We start from the raw sequence: 17,217 nt of genomic DNA on the forward strand, positions 1-17,217 counted from the left end.
ATCCTTTGCTCACACTTGTTCTTGGCTGATGTTTGTTGCCCAGATTTTCCTCATCCTTCAAATGCTGCACAAGTGCAGCCATTCCTTAGCCAACTCTGACCATCAGTTTGATCTTTTGAAATTATTTTATTGTTTGTGCCAACAATCATATTCCTTTACTGGAATATTTCACTTATGTACATTTTATCTCCCCAACTGGTGAGCTGTAAGACAAAGATTGTTTGTCTTATCTTCTTTGATACTTTACTGTTCATTTATGGAGTTTAAATTTTTTATTTTTTATTTTTTGAGATGGAGTCTCACTCTGTTGCCAGGCTGGAGTGCAATGGCACGATCTCGGCTCACTGCAACCTCCGCCTCCTGGGTTCAAGCAATTCTCCTGCCTCAGCCTCCTGAGTAGCTGGGATTACAGGCGCGTGCCACCACGCCTGGCTAATTTTTTGTATATTTTAGTAGAGACGGGCTTTCACCATGTAGGCCAGGCTGGTCTCGAACTCCTGACCTCAGGTGATCCGCCCGCCTTGGCCTCCCAAAGTGCTGGGATTATAGGCGTGAGCCACCGTGCCTGGCCTTAGTACTATTTTTGAAATACCTAAATTCTTCCCAAACACTTTCACTTTTTAAGTATTATGTATTATAGTATAAATGTGTCATTTACTTTCCAGTAAATTATGGTGAAAGTACAATTTACTGGTTAGGGCACACTCTGATGCCCAGACTGCTTGGGCTTAAGTTCTGACATTATCTAGTGTGACCTCAGGTGGTGAATATTTTGACCTCTCTGCCTCAGTTTGCATATTTATAAAATGGAGGAAGCCATAGTGCTAACCTCATACGGTGTTGTAAGACATAATCATACATGTAAAGAGCTTAGGGCCATGCTTAGTAGCACACAGCACAAGTTCAGTCATTATTACTTACGGTTATCATGTTTATCAATTAAAATGTGATCCTTTTTATATGAGTTTATAAAAGTATTCTGTATATCTATGCTGTTTTATAATAGCCAGTGTCTCAGCCCAAAGTACATTTTCAGCTTCTAAGTTTTATAAATTCTGAGTTATTTCCCTACTGCTGCTTTTAATCTGGATGACAAGAAGGAAAGGAAGGAAAGGCACTTACCTTTATTGAGTGCCTATGATATGAAAGGCACTGGACTGTGTGTTTTCCTTAGTTTATTCATTTGAAAACTTACAGCTCTTTGAAGCAGATGGTGTTTATGTTTTTTATATATATATATGGAAACTGAAGTTTAAAGAGGTTATTTCCCTTGTTCCAGTACACATAGCTAATGAAGTGGTAAAACTAGGTTCAGCTGATATTCCAATTTAAAGTCGGGATTTATTTTATTTATTTATTTAATTTTTAAATTTTTTTTGAGATGCGGTTTTGATCTTGTCGGCCAGGCTAGAGTGCAGTGGCACGATCCGTGCTCACTGCAACCTCCGCCTCCCGGTTCAAGTGACTTCTCCTGTCCCAGCCTCCCAAGTAGCTGGGACTACATGTGCACACCACCACACCTGGCTAATTTTTGTATTTTTAGTAGAGACGGGGTTTCATCATGTTGGCCAGGTTGGTCTCAAACTCCTGACCTCAGGTAATCTGTCTGCCTCGGCCTCCCAGAGTGCTGGGATTACAGGCGTGAGCCATTGTGCCTACCTAAAGTCAGGATTTATCTTATAGTAAGTCAGATAAAGTGATGTGTTTATATCATTGCTTGAGAATTTTAATAAACTATGCTTTTATATTAGTGTCTCTTAATCAGTTACAACATTGATATTTATATAATTAGCAATCATTTATTATATTTATATATTAATATATTAGTATATATTAATTATATTATATGTTATATATAATATATTAATATAATATAGTTAATGTAGCATACTAATTATAATAGTTATTTATAATATAATTGATAATTATATTAATTAAGATAACTTCCTAGATTAAAAAGTAGCTGTGAGTGTAACTAAAATGTGTAGGTGCTAACCTCACATTATTTTTCAAGTGTATGTTTTCTTTGACGGTGGTTTGATTTATTTTTTCTTTAAGCTGCTAGTCTATGGGGTCCTTACAAAGACATTTGGCATAAAGTGGGAAATGCTCTTTGGAGAAGACAACCTGAAGCTGTTCACCTTCTCGATAAGATTTTGAAGAAACACAAACCTGACTTCATCTCATTGTTCAAAAATCCGGTAAGAAATTTTCTTTTTCAGTTTTTTGGGGATTTTTTTTTTTTTTTTTTAAGATTGAGGAAGCAAGTAAACTCTTTTTTCTTTTTTTTAATTTTCAAATTTTTTTCAGAAATTTATTTACTGTGACACAGTCTCATGAGGTCCTGATGACATGTACCCCTAAACGCTTAAAAAAAAAAAAAAAAAAATGACTGGGTCTAACTTTGTTGCCCAGGCTTGTCTTGGACTTCTGGCCTCAGTGATCCTCCTGCCTCAGCTTCCCAAAGTGCTGGGATTACAGACGTGAGCCACCATGCCAGCTGCAAAAACTATTTTAAAAACATTTTTTTAATTTTTAATTTTTGTGAGCACATAAAGGATGTATATATTTATGAGGTATGTGAGATGTTTTGATACAGGCATGCAATGTGAAATAATCACATCATGGAGAATGGGGAGTCATTCATCCCCTCAAGCATTTATCCATTGTTTTCCAAACAATCCATTTATACTCTTAGTTATTTTAAAATGTGTAATTATTATTGGCTATCATCACCCTGTTGTGCTATCAAATAGTAGGTCTTTGCAAGTAAACTCTTAATGTACGTAACGAAAACGTTACCTGTCTCACTCCAGCGATTCAATGATTTTCTTTTCTAGATATTTTTTAAAGACAGGGTATTGCTCTGTCCTCCAGACTGGAGTGAAGTGGCCTGATTATAGCTCACTATAGCCTCAAACTCCTGGGTTCAAGCGTTCTTCCTGGCTCCTCACTCCTAGGTAGCTGGGACTACAGGTGTGTGCCACCATGCCCAGCTAATTTTTTTTAGAGATAGGGTCTTGCTATGTTGCCCAGGCTGGTCTTGAACTCCTGGCCTCAAGTGATCTTCCTGCCTTGGTCTCAAAAAGTATTGGGATTACAGACGTGAGCCACTGTGCCCTGCTGTGATTTTAATGGAAATTTTCCTAGGAGCAATGTTAGTCTCCATAGAAGTTAATATTATGTTTATTTCTAGCTAGGAGATAAACTTAATAATATTTGAAGACTATTTAAGAAATTTAGTATATTCCAGAAATATTAACTGCCTTAGAATTTCTGACCTCTAGTTAGTAATACATCTAAGCTTGGTAAGATTGATTATTTTGTTTATTTCCAGATACACGTTAAAATTTTAAGTATTATTTTATAGTAGTTTATAGTATTATGTAAGTTGTGTTGATGTAATGAATCAATTCTTGAGTATCTTTCATTTCTGCATCTTGAAATTCTTTGCAATAGCAATAGGGTACTTTAGTGGAGGGGATTCAAACTTGGAAAATGCTTTTCTTGTTGTTTGGCACTTTTCCTTTGCGTGTATGTGTTTGTGTGTCAGAGTCTCACTCTGTCATCCAGTCTGGAGTGCAGCGGTGCAATCTCGGCTCACTGCAACCTCCCTCCCGTGTTCAAGCAATCCTCCTTCCTCAGCCTCCAGAGTAGCTGGATTACAGGCGCCTGCCACCATGTCCAGCTAATTTTTTTGTATTAGAGACGTGGTTTCACCATGTTCGCCAGGCTGGTCTTGAACTCCTGGCCTCAAGTGATCTGCCTGTTTCAGCCTCTCAAAGTGCTAGGATTACAGGCATGACCCACCACGCCCAGTCTGGCACTTTTCTTTTATATACAGCAAGGAAGCCATCTAAGAACTATTTATAGGATTGTGTTACAAGAAATGGCTTTTTGCTTTTTAGCTTTTTTTTTTTTTCTTTTTTTTTTTTGCTTTCTTTAGTAGAAAGAACCCCAGCCTGGGAACCAGTTGAGCTGATTTCCAGTCTTGGCTGTACCACTAGAGAGTTTTATGACCACAGACAAGTTACCTGACTTAGCTGGATGTCGGTTTTTCCGTCTGCAATAGAGGAGCTAGATTCAATGACCAATGTGTAACCTTTAAGTTCTGAAACTTTAGATGTATGATCTATCAGATAATTCTGTACTGTACGTCATATGTTAAATATTTGCACCAAATTATCTTTTAGGAAATAAGACTACATTTTATATAACATTAATAAACTGTTACTTGCTGTGCTAAGTAATTAAACAGTTCATATATCCATTTGTTAGGTACCATTTGAAGACCTTATTATTTTTATTTATTATGTAATTGAAAATTTCTGTAGAAACTTGAAAAATAGTATGCTATTTTGTATATTTTCTCCAAATTTTTCAGATCAGAGTTTAGCAGTCACAGTTATTGAGAAGGTAGTATTGGAATAAAAAGTTTAGGGTTATGCAAAATGTTACTTCATAGAAGTCTGTTCTAAATTAGCTGATAAGAAATACTTCTGTTTGTCATGTTACCAGGCTGAATTATCATGAATAAGCTTCTGTAGGTAACACTTTGGGACCTTGTCTCCAGTGTGCTATTTTCATAACAATTACAATTTTATCATTGTAGCCAAAAAATGTTCAACAGCATGAGAAGGTTCAGAAAGCCAGTACAGAGGGAGTCGCCATTCAGGGTCAACAGGGAACTCGACTTCTTCCTGAACAGCTCATTAAAGAAGCCTTTATTCTCAGTGACCTTTTTGATATTGGAGAATTGGCAGCTGTTGAGCTTCTTCTTGCTGGTAGGTTGACATTTAACTGAAACAGTGGTAAAATAATGCAAAATTATAAAATCACTCATAGTTTAAAATAGTTTATTGTTTAGATTCTATCATAGTTTCTACGGATGCAGTTTGGTAAAACCATATTCAAAATATTTCCTTTTTTAATCTTTGTTGTTTTTTTTTTGAGACAGAGTCTCGCTCTGTTGCCCAGGCTGGAGTGCAGTGGCATGATACCAGCTCACTGCAGCCTCCACTTCCCGGGTTCAAGTGATTCTCATGTCTCAGCCTCCCTAGTAGTTGGGATTACAGGCATGTGCCACCATGCCCGGCTATCCTTTTTTAACCTTTGATTGAAAGGAAGGCTTCAGTTTAGTGATCAGAATTGTTAAAGACATCTCAGAAATTTTATAGCACAAAGCACTTACTGTCAGTGAGTAGGCAGGTAAGGTCACCACTTTTTTGGAACTTCTTTTTGAGAGAGTAATTCAGATAATGCATGAGTAGGTAAAAAATAAGATGATTTCAATAATACAGAGTACTAGGAAGAAAATAAAATAAAGCAGTGGGATATAGAGAGGTGGAGGCTGGCTAGGGTAACTCTAAGTAGGATCCATAGAGAAGGCCTCTCTAAGATGGGGTCATTTGCCTTGAGACCCAAATGATGAGAAGGTGCCAGCCACCCAGACCTATTGGGTAAGGCTTTTCTGGGGAGAGCAAGCAGCCAGTGCTTGAGGTGGGAATGAAGGCGTGTTTAAGGATAAAAAGATCATTGTGGCTAGAGCATCATAAATGACAGGGAGAGCAAAGGAAGATGCAGATACAGCAGGAATCAGAGCATGTTTGATTTTGCATGATATGAAAGGTATTTGGATTTTATTCTAATTGCAATAGAAAGTTGTTGATGAGGGCTTTAAGCAGAGACATTACATAATTCATTCTAACTCTGAAATTATTTCTCTGGCTGCTGTGTAGAGAAAAGAGAGAAAAATTTCTATACTATAAGCAGTTTGTTTTAATTATAATGGAGGAGCCATTTGAAGAAAATATGGGCATGTCAGTTGAACAAAAGTTTAATATGTCTAAAGATAATATATGGCTGCCAAAATCCTTTTTGACCTAAGGCTGCATTAAAAGAAGTATGATATTGAGAATGAGGGGGATGTTCACTAGACATGCTTGAGTTTTGAGTTTAACCTGGAACTTTCATTTAACAAACATTTCTTCTATACCTACCATGTGCCAGGCATAGTGTTAATTATATCACTCCAGTGATATAAAGATGAATAAAATCTCAACTAGTGTAAATAAGCTCATACTCTAATAATTGAGAATGATGTGGAAACAAATATTTTGACACAATTAAGTACAATTAATGCAGTTTTGTGCAAGATTTAGAGATGGTCCAAAGACATTTAGAGCTGGTATTAGATGGACCTTGATTGTACAGAGAACTCTTAACAACATCATGAAGTTTAAGGTAGATGTTGCAAAATGAGTAAGCATACATCAGGTGGAATAGATGGTTATTTGGGAGGATGAAGGGCATCCAGGCAGAAGAAATTGCCTGTGCAAGAGGGTGAAGCAAGGTGATGAATTTGGGGAACAGAAAGGAGTAGAGTGGAGGAGTAATTGCAGTAAGGGGAAAAGAAAGCTTTAGGAAATGAAACTGAAACTATAGGCAAAGTACTCTTAAAAAAAAAGTGAAACTTAGCCAGGCGTGGTGGCTCACACCTTTAATCCCATCACTTTGGGAGGCCAAGGCAGGTGGATCACGAGGTCAGGAGTTCAAGACCAGCGTGTTCAACATGGTGAAATGCCATCGCTACTAAAAATACAAAAATTAGCCGGGTGCTATGGCAAGTGCCTGTAATCCTAACTACTCAGGAGGCTAAGGCAGGAGAATCGCTTGAACCTAGGCGGCAGAGGTTGCAGTGAGATCACGCCACTGCACTCCAGCCTAGGTGACAGAGTGAGACTCCATCTCAAAAAAAAAGGTAGAACTCATTCAAAGGAGAGTAGTTAAAATGGTGACTGAACTTGAATTATAAAAAGATTGTTTATTCAGAGAAGATTCTGAGGGAAGAAACTTAGAAATATTTGAAAGATTCCGTATGAGATAGTAAAATGGGCATTGAATAAAATTAAATTTAGTGGACAACAGTGAGACCAAAAGATTCTCACCCAGTATGTAGAAATCACAGGTAAGTGTGAGAGTTAGAAATTGAGAGTTTGGAAAATGGTGAATTCCATGTCCCTGCTGGTGTTTAGGGGTAAGTTGGATGGCCCTCGAATATGTTGAGCAAGAAGTTAGACAGTGGATGGATGTTTGTAGTAGAGGACCCCAGGGCCCCTTAAGCCCTGAGCTACTGTGATTCTTTGAACTGAACATTGTTATATTGATTTTTGTCTCTTCCTAAACACATACATGTTTATTAACAATATTATTTCTCAACTTCCTTTTTTAGGAGAGCATCAACAGCCACATTTTCCTGGCCTTACCAGAGGATTAGTAGCTGTTCTTTTGTACTGGGATGGAAAGCGATGCATTGCGAATTCCTTGAAAGCCTTGATACAGTCTAGACGGGGAAAGACATGGACCCTAGAACTCAGGTCTTTTTACTTCTTGGGATTTCAGGGGTTAATTTGAAATTACTTGAAGTATGACAATATTTCCCTTATTATATACAATCTGAGCAATATGTAACATAAGCTGAGTAATATACTCCCTTATTCTGCCAAGACAGATATAACAATTCAAACCTGTTTATTGTGTTTATAAATAAAAAATAATTTGGACCGAGGTGCAGTGGCCCAAATTATTTTTGGATTACAAAGTGCTGGGATTACAGTCTTGAGCTCAGGAGTTTTAGATCAGCCTGGGCAACATGATGAAATCCCATCTCTACAAAAAATAGAAAAATTAGCTGGGCATGATGGCATGCACCTGCAGTCCCAGCTACCCGGGAGGCTGAGGTGGGAGAAAGACCTGAGCCTGGGACGTCAAGGCTGCAGTGAGCCATGATCACGCCACTGCACTCCAGCCTGGGTGACAGAGCAAGGCCCTGTCTCAAAAAAAGAGCGTTTGCTATACCTATTATTATGAAGAAGCATAAACAATATTGTTCAACATAGTTTATTGATTTCTTTTCATTACAGTCCAGAGCTGGCTTCCATGACAACACGCTTTACAGATGAGCTGATGGAGCAAGGATTGACTTATAAAGTTCTTACCCTGGTGTCACAGATTGATGTGAATAATGAGTTTGAGAAACTACAGCGAGAGAGAGGTTTGGGCAGTGAAAAACATCGCAAAGAGGCAAGGGTTCAATGAAATCAATTCATGAGTTGTCTGTCAAATCTCAGAGGCAGAAACATGACAATTAGAATATTCATTTTTTCAAGATGAATTATGTAGCTGACACCATGGCTGATTGCCACTTTTCTTTTTTTTTGCTTTTATTATTTTTCATTGACAAAACTGTACATAGGTATAGGGTACAGTGTGGTATTTTCATACATATGTATGATATGTAATAATCAAATCATAATTAGCATATCCATCACCTCAAACGTTTATTATTTCTTTGTGTTGGGAACATTCAAAATTCACTGTACTACTGTTTGACAGTACAGTATACAATAAATTGTTGTTAATTGTAGTCAGCTCATAATGTATATTAAAGTTTGTAGTCAGCTGTGTCCATAAAATTGACTTGCAGTTGTTTCAGCTTCTGTATAGTCATTTATGTGCCATTCTAGCTCTTTTCATGAAATAAACAAGAAATTGGTTATCCCAATTTCTTAAGGAACTTAAGGATAAGGAATAAACAATAGGGTTTGTTCAGAATTCCAGAGGTGACATCTTAGGATCACTTGTGGATTTAGATAGGTTTTTTTATTAGCCTTTGTAAAAGGTAGTTTGTACTTTGGAATAAGACCAGGCTTCACTGTAATTTATTTATACTAATAGTCATGTTTTTATTTCTAGGTTTCTGATCTCATTAAGGAGTGCAGGCAGTCTCTTGCAGAAAGCCTTTTTGCCTGGGCTTGCCAGTCACCTTTAGGCAAAGAAGACACTCTCCTCCTCATTGGACATTTGGAAAGAGTGACAGTTGAGGCTAATGGCTCACTGGATGCAGTGAATCTGGCTCTTCTTATGGCGCTTCTATACTGTTTTGACATCAGTTTTATAGAGCAAAGCACAGAGGAACGAGATGGTATTGAGTTTTATACATTTTCCTACATTAAAAAAAATCAGATTTAAAATTGTGGGGATAACATTTAAAAAGGGTGATATTTTAGCTACTAAAATAGACTGCTCTGTTCCTGTGTTTGCAATCCGTTCATATTTGAATATTTATATATAAGATCACATTTAAAAAACAGCTGCAGTCCTGTTAATTATTTCTGTTTTTTAGGGGGATTTGGAATGGAAAGTATTAAAGCATATATTATACATGTTCATGATTGCACATGCCTAATTTACTTAATTGCTTGTTTCTTTACCATTCATTTACATTTTCAAACTTTTTATTAAAACATTCTGAGACAGTGACTGTCACTTCAGTAATGTTATCTTTGATCTGTGTTTTCTGTGAAGTAAATAAAATTTTTATGATCTTTAGATAGCATGATTTCTATTTTAGAATTTATGTGCAGAAAAAATGAGTGTCTAACTTTTTTCTAGTTTATTTGTAGTACACTTATAAAAATGACTGAAAATAGTGAAATTGAAATTTAGGATTATTGTCATTTTCTTTTTTTGTTTTTAGTATGTGTACAATCAACAGTAGTGTACCTTTTGGGATATAGAAATTAATGTTAATTGGTCATTATTGTTCTGTGAGAATGCTCAGATTTTCTGACTTTTGGATATTATTCCTGTGTATCAGAAGTGAGAATTTATCTGGTGATCGGTAAAGTGGTCTATTTTTGTGTTTTCAGATATGATTCATCAACTTCCACTGTTGACAGAAAAACAGTACATTGCAACAATTCACTCTCGTCTTCAGGACTCACAGCTTTGGAAACTGCCTGGGCTCCAAGCCACTGTTAGACTTGCCTGGGCGCTGGCATTGAGGGGAATATCACAGCTACCTGATGTGACAGGTGAATTGATTGTAGGTAATTTTGTTATGAGAAACAGCATGTTAGCACTTAATGACATTTTTGGAAGGGGTGTTATCTTTGACATACATAAGCATAAGCACAGGAAGATATCCAGAGTTGTATTAAATGAAACCTTTAGTGTAGTAGTGAAATACAGACTTTTTTCTCCTTGTCTCTCAAAAATATTATATGAAATACTATTTCCCATTCTTGGAGCCACTGATAATGCTCTTTTACCTTCAGGGTATGAGTTTAAAATTTGGAATGACAGTGTCACATTAAATTTTTTTTTTTTTTTTTTTTTTGAGATGGAGTTTTGCTCTTGTTGCCCAGGCTGGAGTGCAATGGCGCAATCTCGGCTCACTGCAACCTCTGCCTCCCAGGTTCAAGCGATTCTCCTGCCTCAGCCTCCCAAGTAGCTGGGATTACAGGCATGCGCCACCACACCTGGCTAATTGTGTATTTTTAGTAGAAATGGGGTTTGTCCATGTTGGTCAGGCTGGTCTTAAACTCCCGACCTCAGGTGATCCGCCTGCCTCGGCCTCCCAAAGTGCTGGGATTGCAACACGTGAGCCACCCCGTCTGGCCTTAAATGTTTTTTAAAATTAAAATATACACTTCTTGATTTGTTCACAAACTAGTTTTTCACATTGTGTCAAATTAAAAACAGTTATTTTTCCATACAGTGTATTAAAAAGGAGATATTTGGATCAGTCAAGAACAGATGTGGAATCCCGACTTTTCTTTTTTGTGGCCCGGGCTGGAGTGCAGTGGCTCGATCCTGGCTCGCTGCAACCTCCACCTGCTGGGTTCAAGTGATTCTCCTGCCTCAGCTTCTTAAGTAATTGGACTACAGGCACATGTCACCACATCCGGCTAATCTTTTGTATTTTTAGTAGAAACGGTTTCACCATGTTGGCTGGGCTGGTCTCGAACTCCTGAGCTCAGGTGATCCACTTGCTTTGGCCTCCCAGAGTGTTGGGTTTGTAGGTGTGAGCCACTGCGCCTGACCAGAATACTGACTTTTAACAACCTGTTAACCCACTGTAGCATATATTATTCTGCTATTTACATTTACATTATTTAATTGTCATATTAGTAGGGGTTTATTCTAACAGAATGAGAACCATACATGGAACACGAAGCCCAAAGAATTGTCTTTTTATGGTAAATCTAGAAAGGCTTTATTCAAGTTTACAATTTATGTCAGTTTTCTAATCCTAAAGTATCAACAGATTCTAGTATCTTATCAATTGTGTAATTCCAGAACATTCTGTTTTCACTAGTGTCATGCTGTTCCCAAGGTGTTTGCAGAAAGCTTTTTTTGTGTTAGGAGTCTTTCTTTGGCCAGTTAATTTCTATCTGTCTGTCATCTATATATCTAAATGCTGATAGCGAATTAGACTTTTACATTCCTGTACAAATTCTGTTTCTCACCTGTATGTACCCTCATCATTTATGAGTCTTATTTCACTACTTTTCTGACATAAAGTTACCCTTTAACCTTTGAAGTGGCTATGTGATAGTTAATATCTTCTTTTTTTATTTTGGAGATGGAGTCTCATTCTGTTGCCCAGACTGGAGTGCAGTGGCATGATCTCAGGTCACTGCAACCTCTGCCTCCTGGGTTCAAGCAATTCTGCCTCAGCCTCCCAAGTAGCTGGGACTATAGTCGCACGCCGCCACACCCAGCTAAGTTTTTGTATTTTAGTAGAGACGGGGTTTCACCGTGTTGCCTAGGCTGGTCTCGAACTCTGGAGCTCAGGCAATCTGCCTCCCTTGGCCTCCCAAAGTGCTGGGATTACAGGCGCGAGCCACCGTGCCCAGATGTGATAGTTAATATATTAACTATATAATATAGTTATACATAGATAGTTATTATAATATTATGTAATATGGTCACAATCTTATGCTATAATTGCCCATAGCACTGCACTAGTTTTGAAAGGTTTAATAGAATATGCTATAGTTTGCTGTAGGATAATAGTAAAAATAGGTTAGGAATCACAGCCCTAGTTTCAAGTCCCAGATCTTTGGCTACTTAATCTCTTTGATTTTATATGCTCATATCCTTTTATAAGCTTTAATAGTTAGGGGTATTATAATTATAATTTTTAAACCATAAAAATTTTTCTGTTAATTTGCATTTTAAAAATTGTTAGAAAAAATGACTAGCTTATGTTATTTTGCAGAAATGGTCACTTCTTGAAATAATCCAGACAAGTTTTAACGAAGATCTCCAATTTGAAAAATTGGTTTCTGTTCTCTTCATAGACTTCTGAAACTTTTATCAAATGTGTTTATTATATTATTCTATAAAAGGCATGAAGCCAGGTGCAGTGCCTCATGCCTATAATCCCAGCATTTTGGGAGGCTGAGGTGGGAGGATTGCTTGAGCCCAGGAGTTCATGACAAACCTGGGCAATGTAGTGATACCTCATCTCTCCAAAAAATTAAAAATTAGCCCAGTGTGGTGACATGCCCTTGGCTGTAGTCCCAGCTACGCAGGAGGCTGAGGCAGGAGGATCACTTGAGCCCAGGAGACAGAGGCTGTAGTGAGCTGAAATTGCTCCACTGCACTCCAGCCTGGGTGACAGAGTGAGATCACATCTCAAAAAAAATTAAAAAAACAAGCATCGGCCGGGTGTGGTGACTCACGCCTGTAATCCCAGCACTTTGGGAGGATGAGGCAGGTGGATCACTTGAGGTCAGGAGTTCAAGACCAGACTGGCGAACGTGGTAAAAGCCCATCTCCACTAAAAACACAAAAAGTTAGCCAAGCATGGTGGCGCGTGCCTGTAATCCCAGCTACTTGGGAGACTGAGGCAGGAGAATTGCTTGAACCTAGTAGGCAGAGGTTGCAGTGAGCTGAGATCATGCCACTGCACTTTAGCCTGGGTGACAGAGTGAAACTGTGTTTCCAAAAAAAAAAAAAAAAATCAACAAAAAAACCAAGCATTTTTGTAATTTCACTAAGCTTTACAGAATTTTAGCATACTGTTTTTAGGCATTGAAACTCAATTTATATTAAGACAATGATGCCTTATTGCCTAAATGGTCTTCAAGAAGTAATTTTTGGCTGGGCATAGTGGCTCATGCCTGTAATGTCAGTGCTTTGGGAGGCTGAGGTAGTCAGATCACTTGATGTCAGGAGTTCAAGACCAGCCTGGCCAACAGGGCGAAACCTTGACTCTGCTAAAAATACAAAAATTAACTGGGTGTGGTGGCACATGCTTGTAATCCTACCTTCTCAGGAGGCTGAGGCTGGAGGATGGCTGAAACTGGGAGGGAGAGGTTGCAGTGAGTCAAGATCGCACCACTGCACTCCAGCCTGGGCAGCAGAGTAAGACTCTGTTTCAAAAAAAAATAAAAGACGTAATCTTTGAGTTGATTCTCTTTTAATTCCGGTGTTTTTGAATTCAAGTAAAGGTTTGAAAGAATTTGTTATTGTTACTGAAAATATTTAATAATTAGTAATTTTAGTAATTGTTACTAGTCATACTAAAGAATTAAGAAAATATTTTATTCTCAAGGATTTTGTATAATATGGGTAGATATGCAGGTTTTTGTTTGTTTGAGATAGTGGCTTCCCTGTTGCCCAGGCTGGAGTGCAGTGGTGTGACCATGGCTCAGTGGCCTCAACCTCCAGGGCTCACATGATCCTTCCACTTCAGCCTCCCAAGTAGGTGGGACCACAGCTAATTCTTTGATTTTTTTGTAGAGATGAGGTCTCACTATGTTGCCTAGGCTGGTCTTGAACTCCTGGGCTCAAGCAATCCTCCTGTCTTGGCTAAGTGTTGGGATTACAGGCATGAGCTGCCACACCTGGCTGATATGCAGACTTTATTTCAAAATACGAAACAAAACATTAAAAAAACAGGCCAGGCATGGCGACTCATGCCTGTAATCCCAACACTTGGGGAGGCCGAGGCGGGTGGATCATGAGGTCAAGAGATCGAGACCATCCTGGCCAACATGGTGAGACCCCATCTCTACTAAAAATACAAAAAATTAGCCAGGCGTGGTGGTGCGTGCCTATAGTCCCAGCTACTTGGGAGGCTGAGACAGGAGAATCTCTTGAACCTGGGAGGCGGAGGTTGCAGTGAGTTGAGATCGTGCCACTGCACTCCAGTCTCAGCGACAGAGCGAGACTCCATCTCGAAATAAATAATAAATAAATAATAAAAATAAAATACTACAAATCATATGTTTTCCTCTGTTTGAGACTATCTTGGCTTTTATCTGTTCCTGGCCCTTTTCAAGGCAATGAAAATGTACTTACGGTAACAGACTATGTATTTGGTCTGTATGACAGTTAAACAGAATAAGCTGTGTAGTAGTCTTTTTCAAAGCCAGATTGCCACACAATTACCTAGTAATTTTATATTCAAAATTTAAAAGCAGTAATCAGCAATATGTTTCTTGATGGAAAGATACACCATAACCTATGACATACTCTTAATAGAAAGTTGAATGTAAGTCAGATTAAGTCACTCTAGATCAAGCCACTGCACCCAGCTGAGGAATTAGTTTTAAAGATATGATAATGGCCAGGCACAGTGGCTCACGCCTGTAATCCCAGCACTTTGGGAGGCCGAGATGGGAGGATCACTTGAGGTCAGTAGTTCAAGACCAGCCTGGCCAACATGTTGAAACCCTGTCTCTACTAAAAATACAAAAATTAGCCAGGTGTGTTGGCGCACACCTATAATCCCAGCTACTTGGGTGGCTGAGGCCTGAGAATTGCTTGAACTGGGAGGGAGAGGTTGCAGTGAGCTGAGATTGTACCACTGCACTCCAGCCTGGGTGACAGAGCGAGACCCTGTCTCAAAAAATAAAATAAAATAAAGATACGATAATGGTGTTGTGTGTGAGTATGTAGTGAATTTTTACTTTTGCTTGCTTTCTTTTTTTTTTTTTTTTTTTTTGAGACGGAGTTTTGCTCATTTCCCAGGCTGGAGTGCAATGGCGTGATCTTGGCTTACCGCAACCTCTGCCTCCTGGGTTCAAGCGATTCTCCTGCCTCAGCCTCCCCAGTAGCTGGGATTACAGGCATGCGCTACCACACCCGGCTAATTTTTTGTATTTTTAGTAGAGATGAGGTTTCTCCATACTCCCGACCTCAGGTGATCCTCCCGAAGTGCTGGGATTACAGGCATGAGCCACCCCGCCCGGCCTTGTTTCTTAAGTATATTTTTGAGTTGTACACTGCAAATACTTACTGGTAAAAGGTTAAATTGGAATTTGCTTTAATGAGATACGTATGAGTGGAGAGGGGGAAGAGATAGATGAGGTAAGATTGTCCGTAAGTTGGTAGTATTGAAACAGGTGATGGGTATGTAGAGGTTTATTATACTTATTTTTAGATATATATTGGATATTTTCCAAATAAAATATAAAAAAATTACAGTTAGACAAGTTTGTATTCAAGTTAAAATTTAGTTTTTAAATTTTAGCTACTTGGTTACCAAATTAGCACAGTTACTTACCTATTCATGTTCAGGTTTTGGTCTTGGATTGAAGACTTTTCAGATGACCCATGAGATTTCATTGGGATTAAAGTCTTAACATCATTTTAATATGTGAATGTTTGGATGATAGCTCCCTGACTACATCAGTGTTGCATCACACATCTCTAAAATAATTTTCATTAGTTATGTTATTATTTCAAAGAGTATGTATTTTTCTAATACACATTCAGAGTATATTGTTGTTTGGGGTTTGTGAGTTCTTTAGGGTTTATGAGTCAATTACAGTTATATATAGTCTCATTTTGTGCATAGCACATGCTAGAAGGCTGGGAAGATGTCTGAACCATCAGCAGAGTATTATGAGATATAATTACAATCTGGGTTAATGACTTTTCCTCCATGTACTGTGTTTTAAAATCTATTTCTAGCTCTGGCAGAATTCACAGAGGCAGATGAAGCAATGGCAGAACTCGCAATTGCTGACAACGTTTTCCTGTTCCTCACGGAATCTGTAGTGGTATCAGAATACTTTTATCAGGAAGAATTTTATATTCGCAGAGTCCATAATCTCATCACAGATTTCCTTGCACTTATGCCAATGAAGGTAAGTGTAATAATGTAGGATGAGTAAATAGTAGAAGAATTTTATAAAATAATTTAAAACTGATTAACCAGCTTTATGTTTTGGAAACTAATAAAAATTTTTAATACAGACTAAAATTTGCCAGTAGCTGTATTACATCTTGTGAATCAGTTTGTGACTCATGAAATAAGTCATGCATGAGTCTCTACAAGGTATGAGAACTCATACCTTGTAGAATTTCAGTTGTATTAAATTTGTTGAGGTTTGTTTTATGGCTCAGAATATGGCCTATCTTGGTAAATATTTTATGTACACCTGAAAGGAGCACATATTTTGCTGCTGTTCTGTGGAATGTTCTATAAGTGTCAATTAAGTCAAGTTGTTGATGCTGTTTTTCAAGTTTTCCATATCCTTACTGATTTTCTGTGTACTTGTTCTATTGAATATTGAGAGAGGAGTGTTGGTATTTCCAACTGTAATTGTGGATTTGTCTAGCTATGTTTTTTTTTTTAACAGAATTTGTTTCTTATTTTTGTTGGCATTTAGTTCACACAAATGTTGTGAAACAGTGATTCTCAACTGAGGTATAATGTTCTTCAGAGTGTGTTTGGGAAATGAGTGGGGCAAGTTTTGCTTGTTATGATGACTCTGGTGTTGTTATTGATAGTTGGTAGGTAGTTCCAAGGATGCTAAATGTCCTGGAATATTCAGGATAATCCAATCCAGTGAAGAAACATTGTGCCCAAATGTCAGTAATGTCCCCATTGAGAAACACTACAGTTAAGTTCAACTTTTCTATAGTGGAAAATGCATTCAAGTTTTAAGATATTATACATTATGGGTGGTAATGTTGCAGATAAGATTCCTGGCATGTTTCTTCATGTCACCTAAAGTGGAATAGATATTTAAAAAATATATTCTTGTATGTAGTCACTTTAAGACAGTTGCCTGATTTCATTATTATTAGCATGTATAATACATTTACATATTAAAAGTATATCTAATAAATTTAATAGGTGAAACAGCTGAGGAATCGGGCAGATGAAGATGCTCGAATGATTCACATGAGTATGCAGATGGGTAATGAACCCCCCATTTCACTTAGAAGGGACCTGGAACACTTAATGCTTTTGGTAAGCCATTATATTAGAAAGCTTGTCCTCTTTCCCTCCTTTCATTATTTTTTCCCCTAACTTTGGAAAATTTCAGGTGTAATACTTTAAATGTCCTTTTTTTATTGAAAGTAATTTTTCAGTCATAGACATTTCCCTACAGTCTTTGCTTACTC

At 37.9% G+C, this 17,217-nt stretch overlaps 1 protein-coding gene across 2 annotated transcripts in view; it reads left to right on the forward strand.

Annotated features, from left to right (window-relative positions):
• NUP205 (nucleoporin 205) overlaps window positions 1–17,217 on the forward strand; it is a 91,767-nt gene that overhangs the window by 11,105 nt on the left and 63,445 nt on the right. For both annotated transcript variants that reach the window (XM_004046274.3, XM_055347188.1), the window contains exons 2-9: window positions 2,059–2,201; window positions 4,613–4,784; window positions 7,232–7,376; window positions 7,923–8,082; window positions 8,755–8,983; window positions 9,711–9,875; window positions 15,775–15,950; window positions 16,946–17,062. In XM_004046274.3, the coding sequence (XP_004046322.1) occupies window positions 2,059–2,201; window positions 4,613–4,784; window positions 7,232–7,376; window positions 7,923–8,082; window positions 8,755–8,983; window positions 9,711–9,875; window positions 15,775–15,950; window positions 16,946–17,062 (1,307 nt within the window). The remainder of the gene's footprint in view (window positions 1–2,058; window positions 2,202–4,612; window positions 4,785–7,231; window positions 7,377–7,922; window positions 8,083–8,754; window positions 8,984–9,710; window positions 9,876–15,774; window positions 15,951–16,945; window positions 17,063–17,217) is intronic.

This window comes from Gorilla gorilla, chromosome 6, assembly GCF_029281585.2.
Source record: "Gorilla gorilla gorilla isolate KB3781 chromosome 6, NHGRI_mGorGor1-v2.1_pri, whole genome shotgun sequence".
In the NCBI taxonomy this organism is placed as follows: Eukaryota; Metazoa; Chordata; class Mammalia; order Primates; family Hominidae; genus Gorilla; species Gorilla gorilla.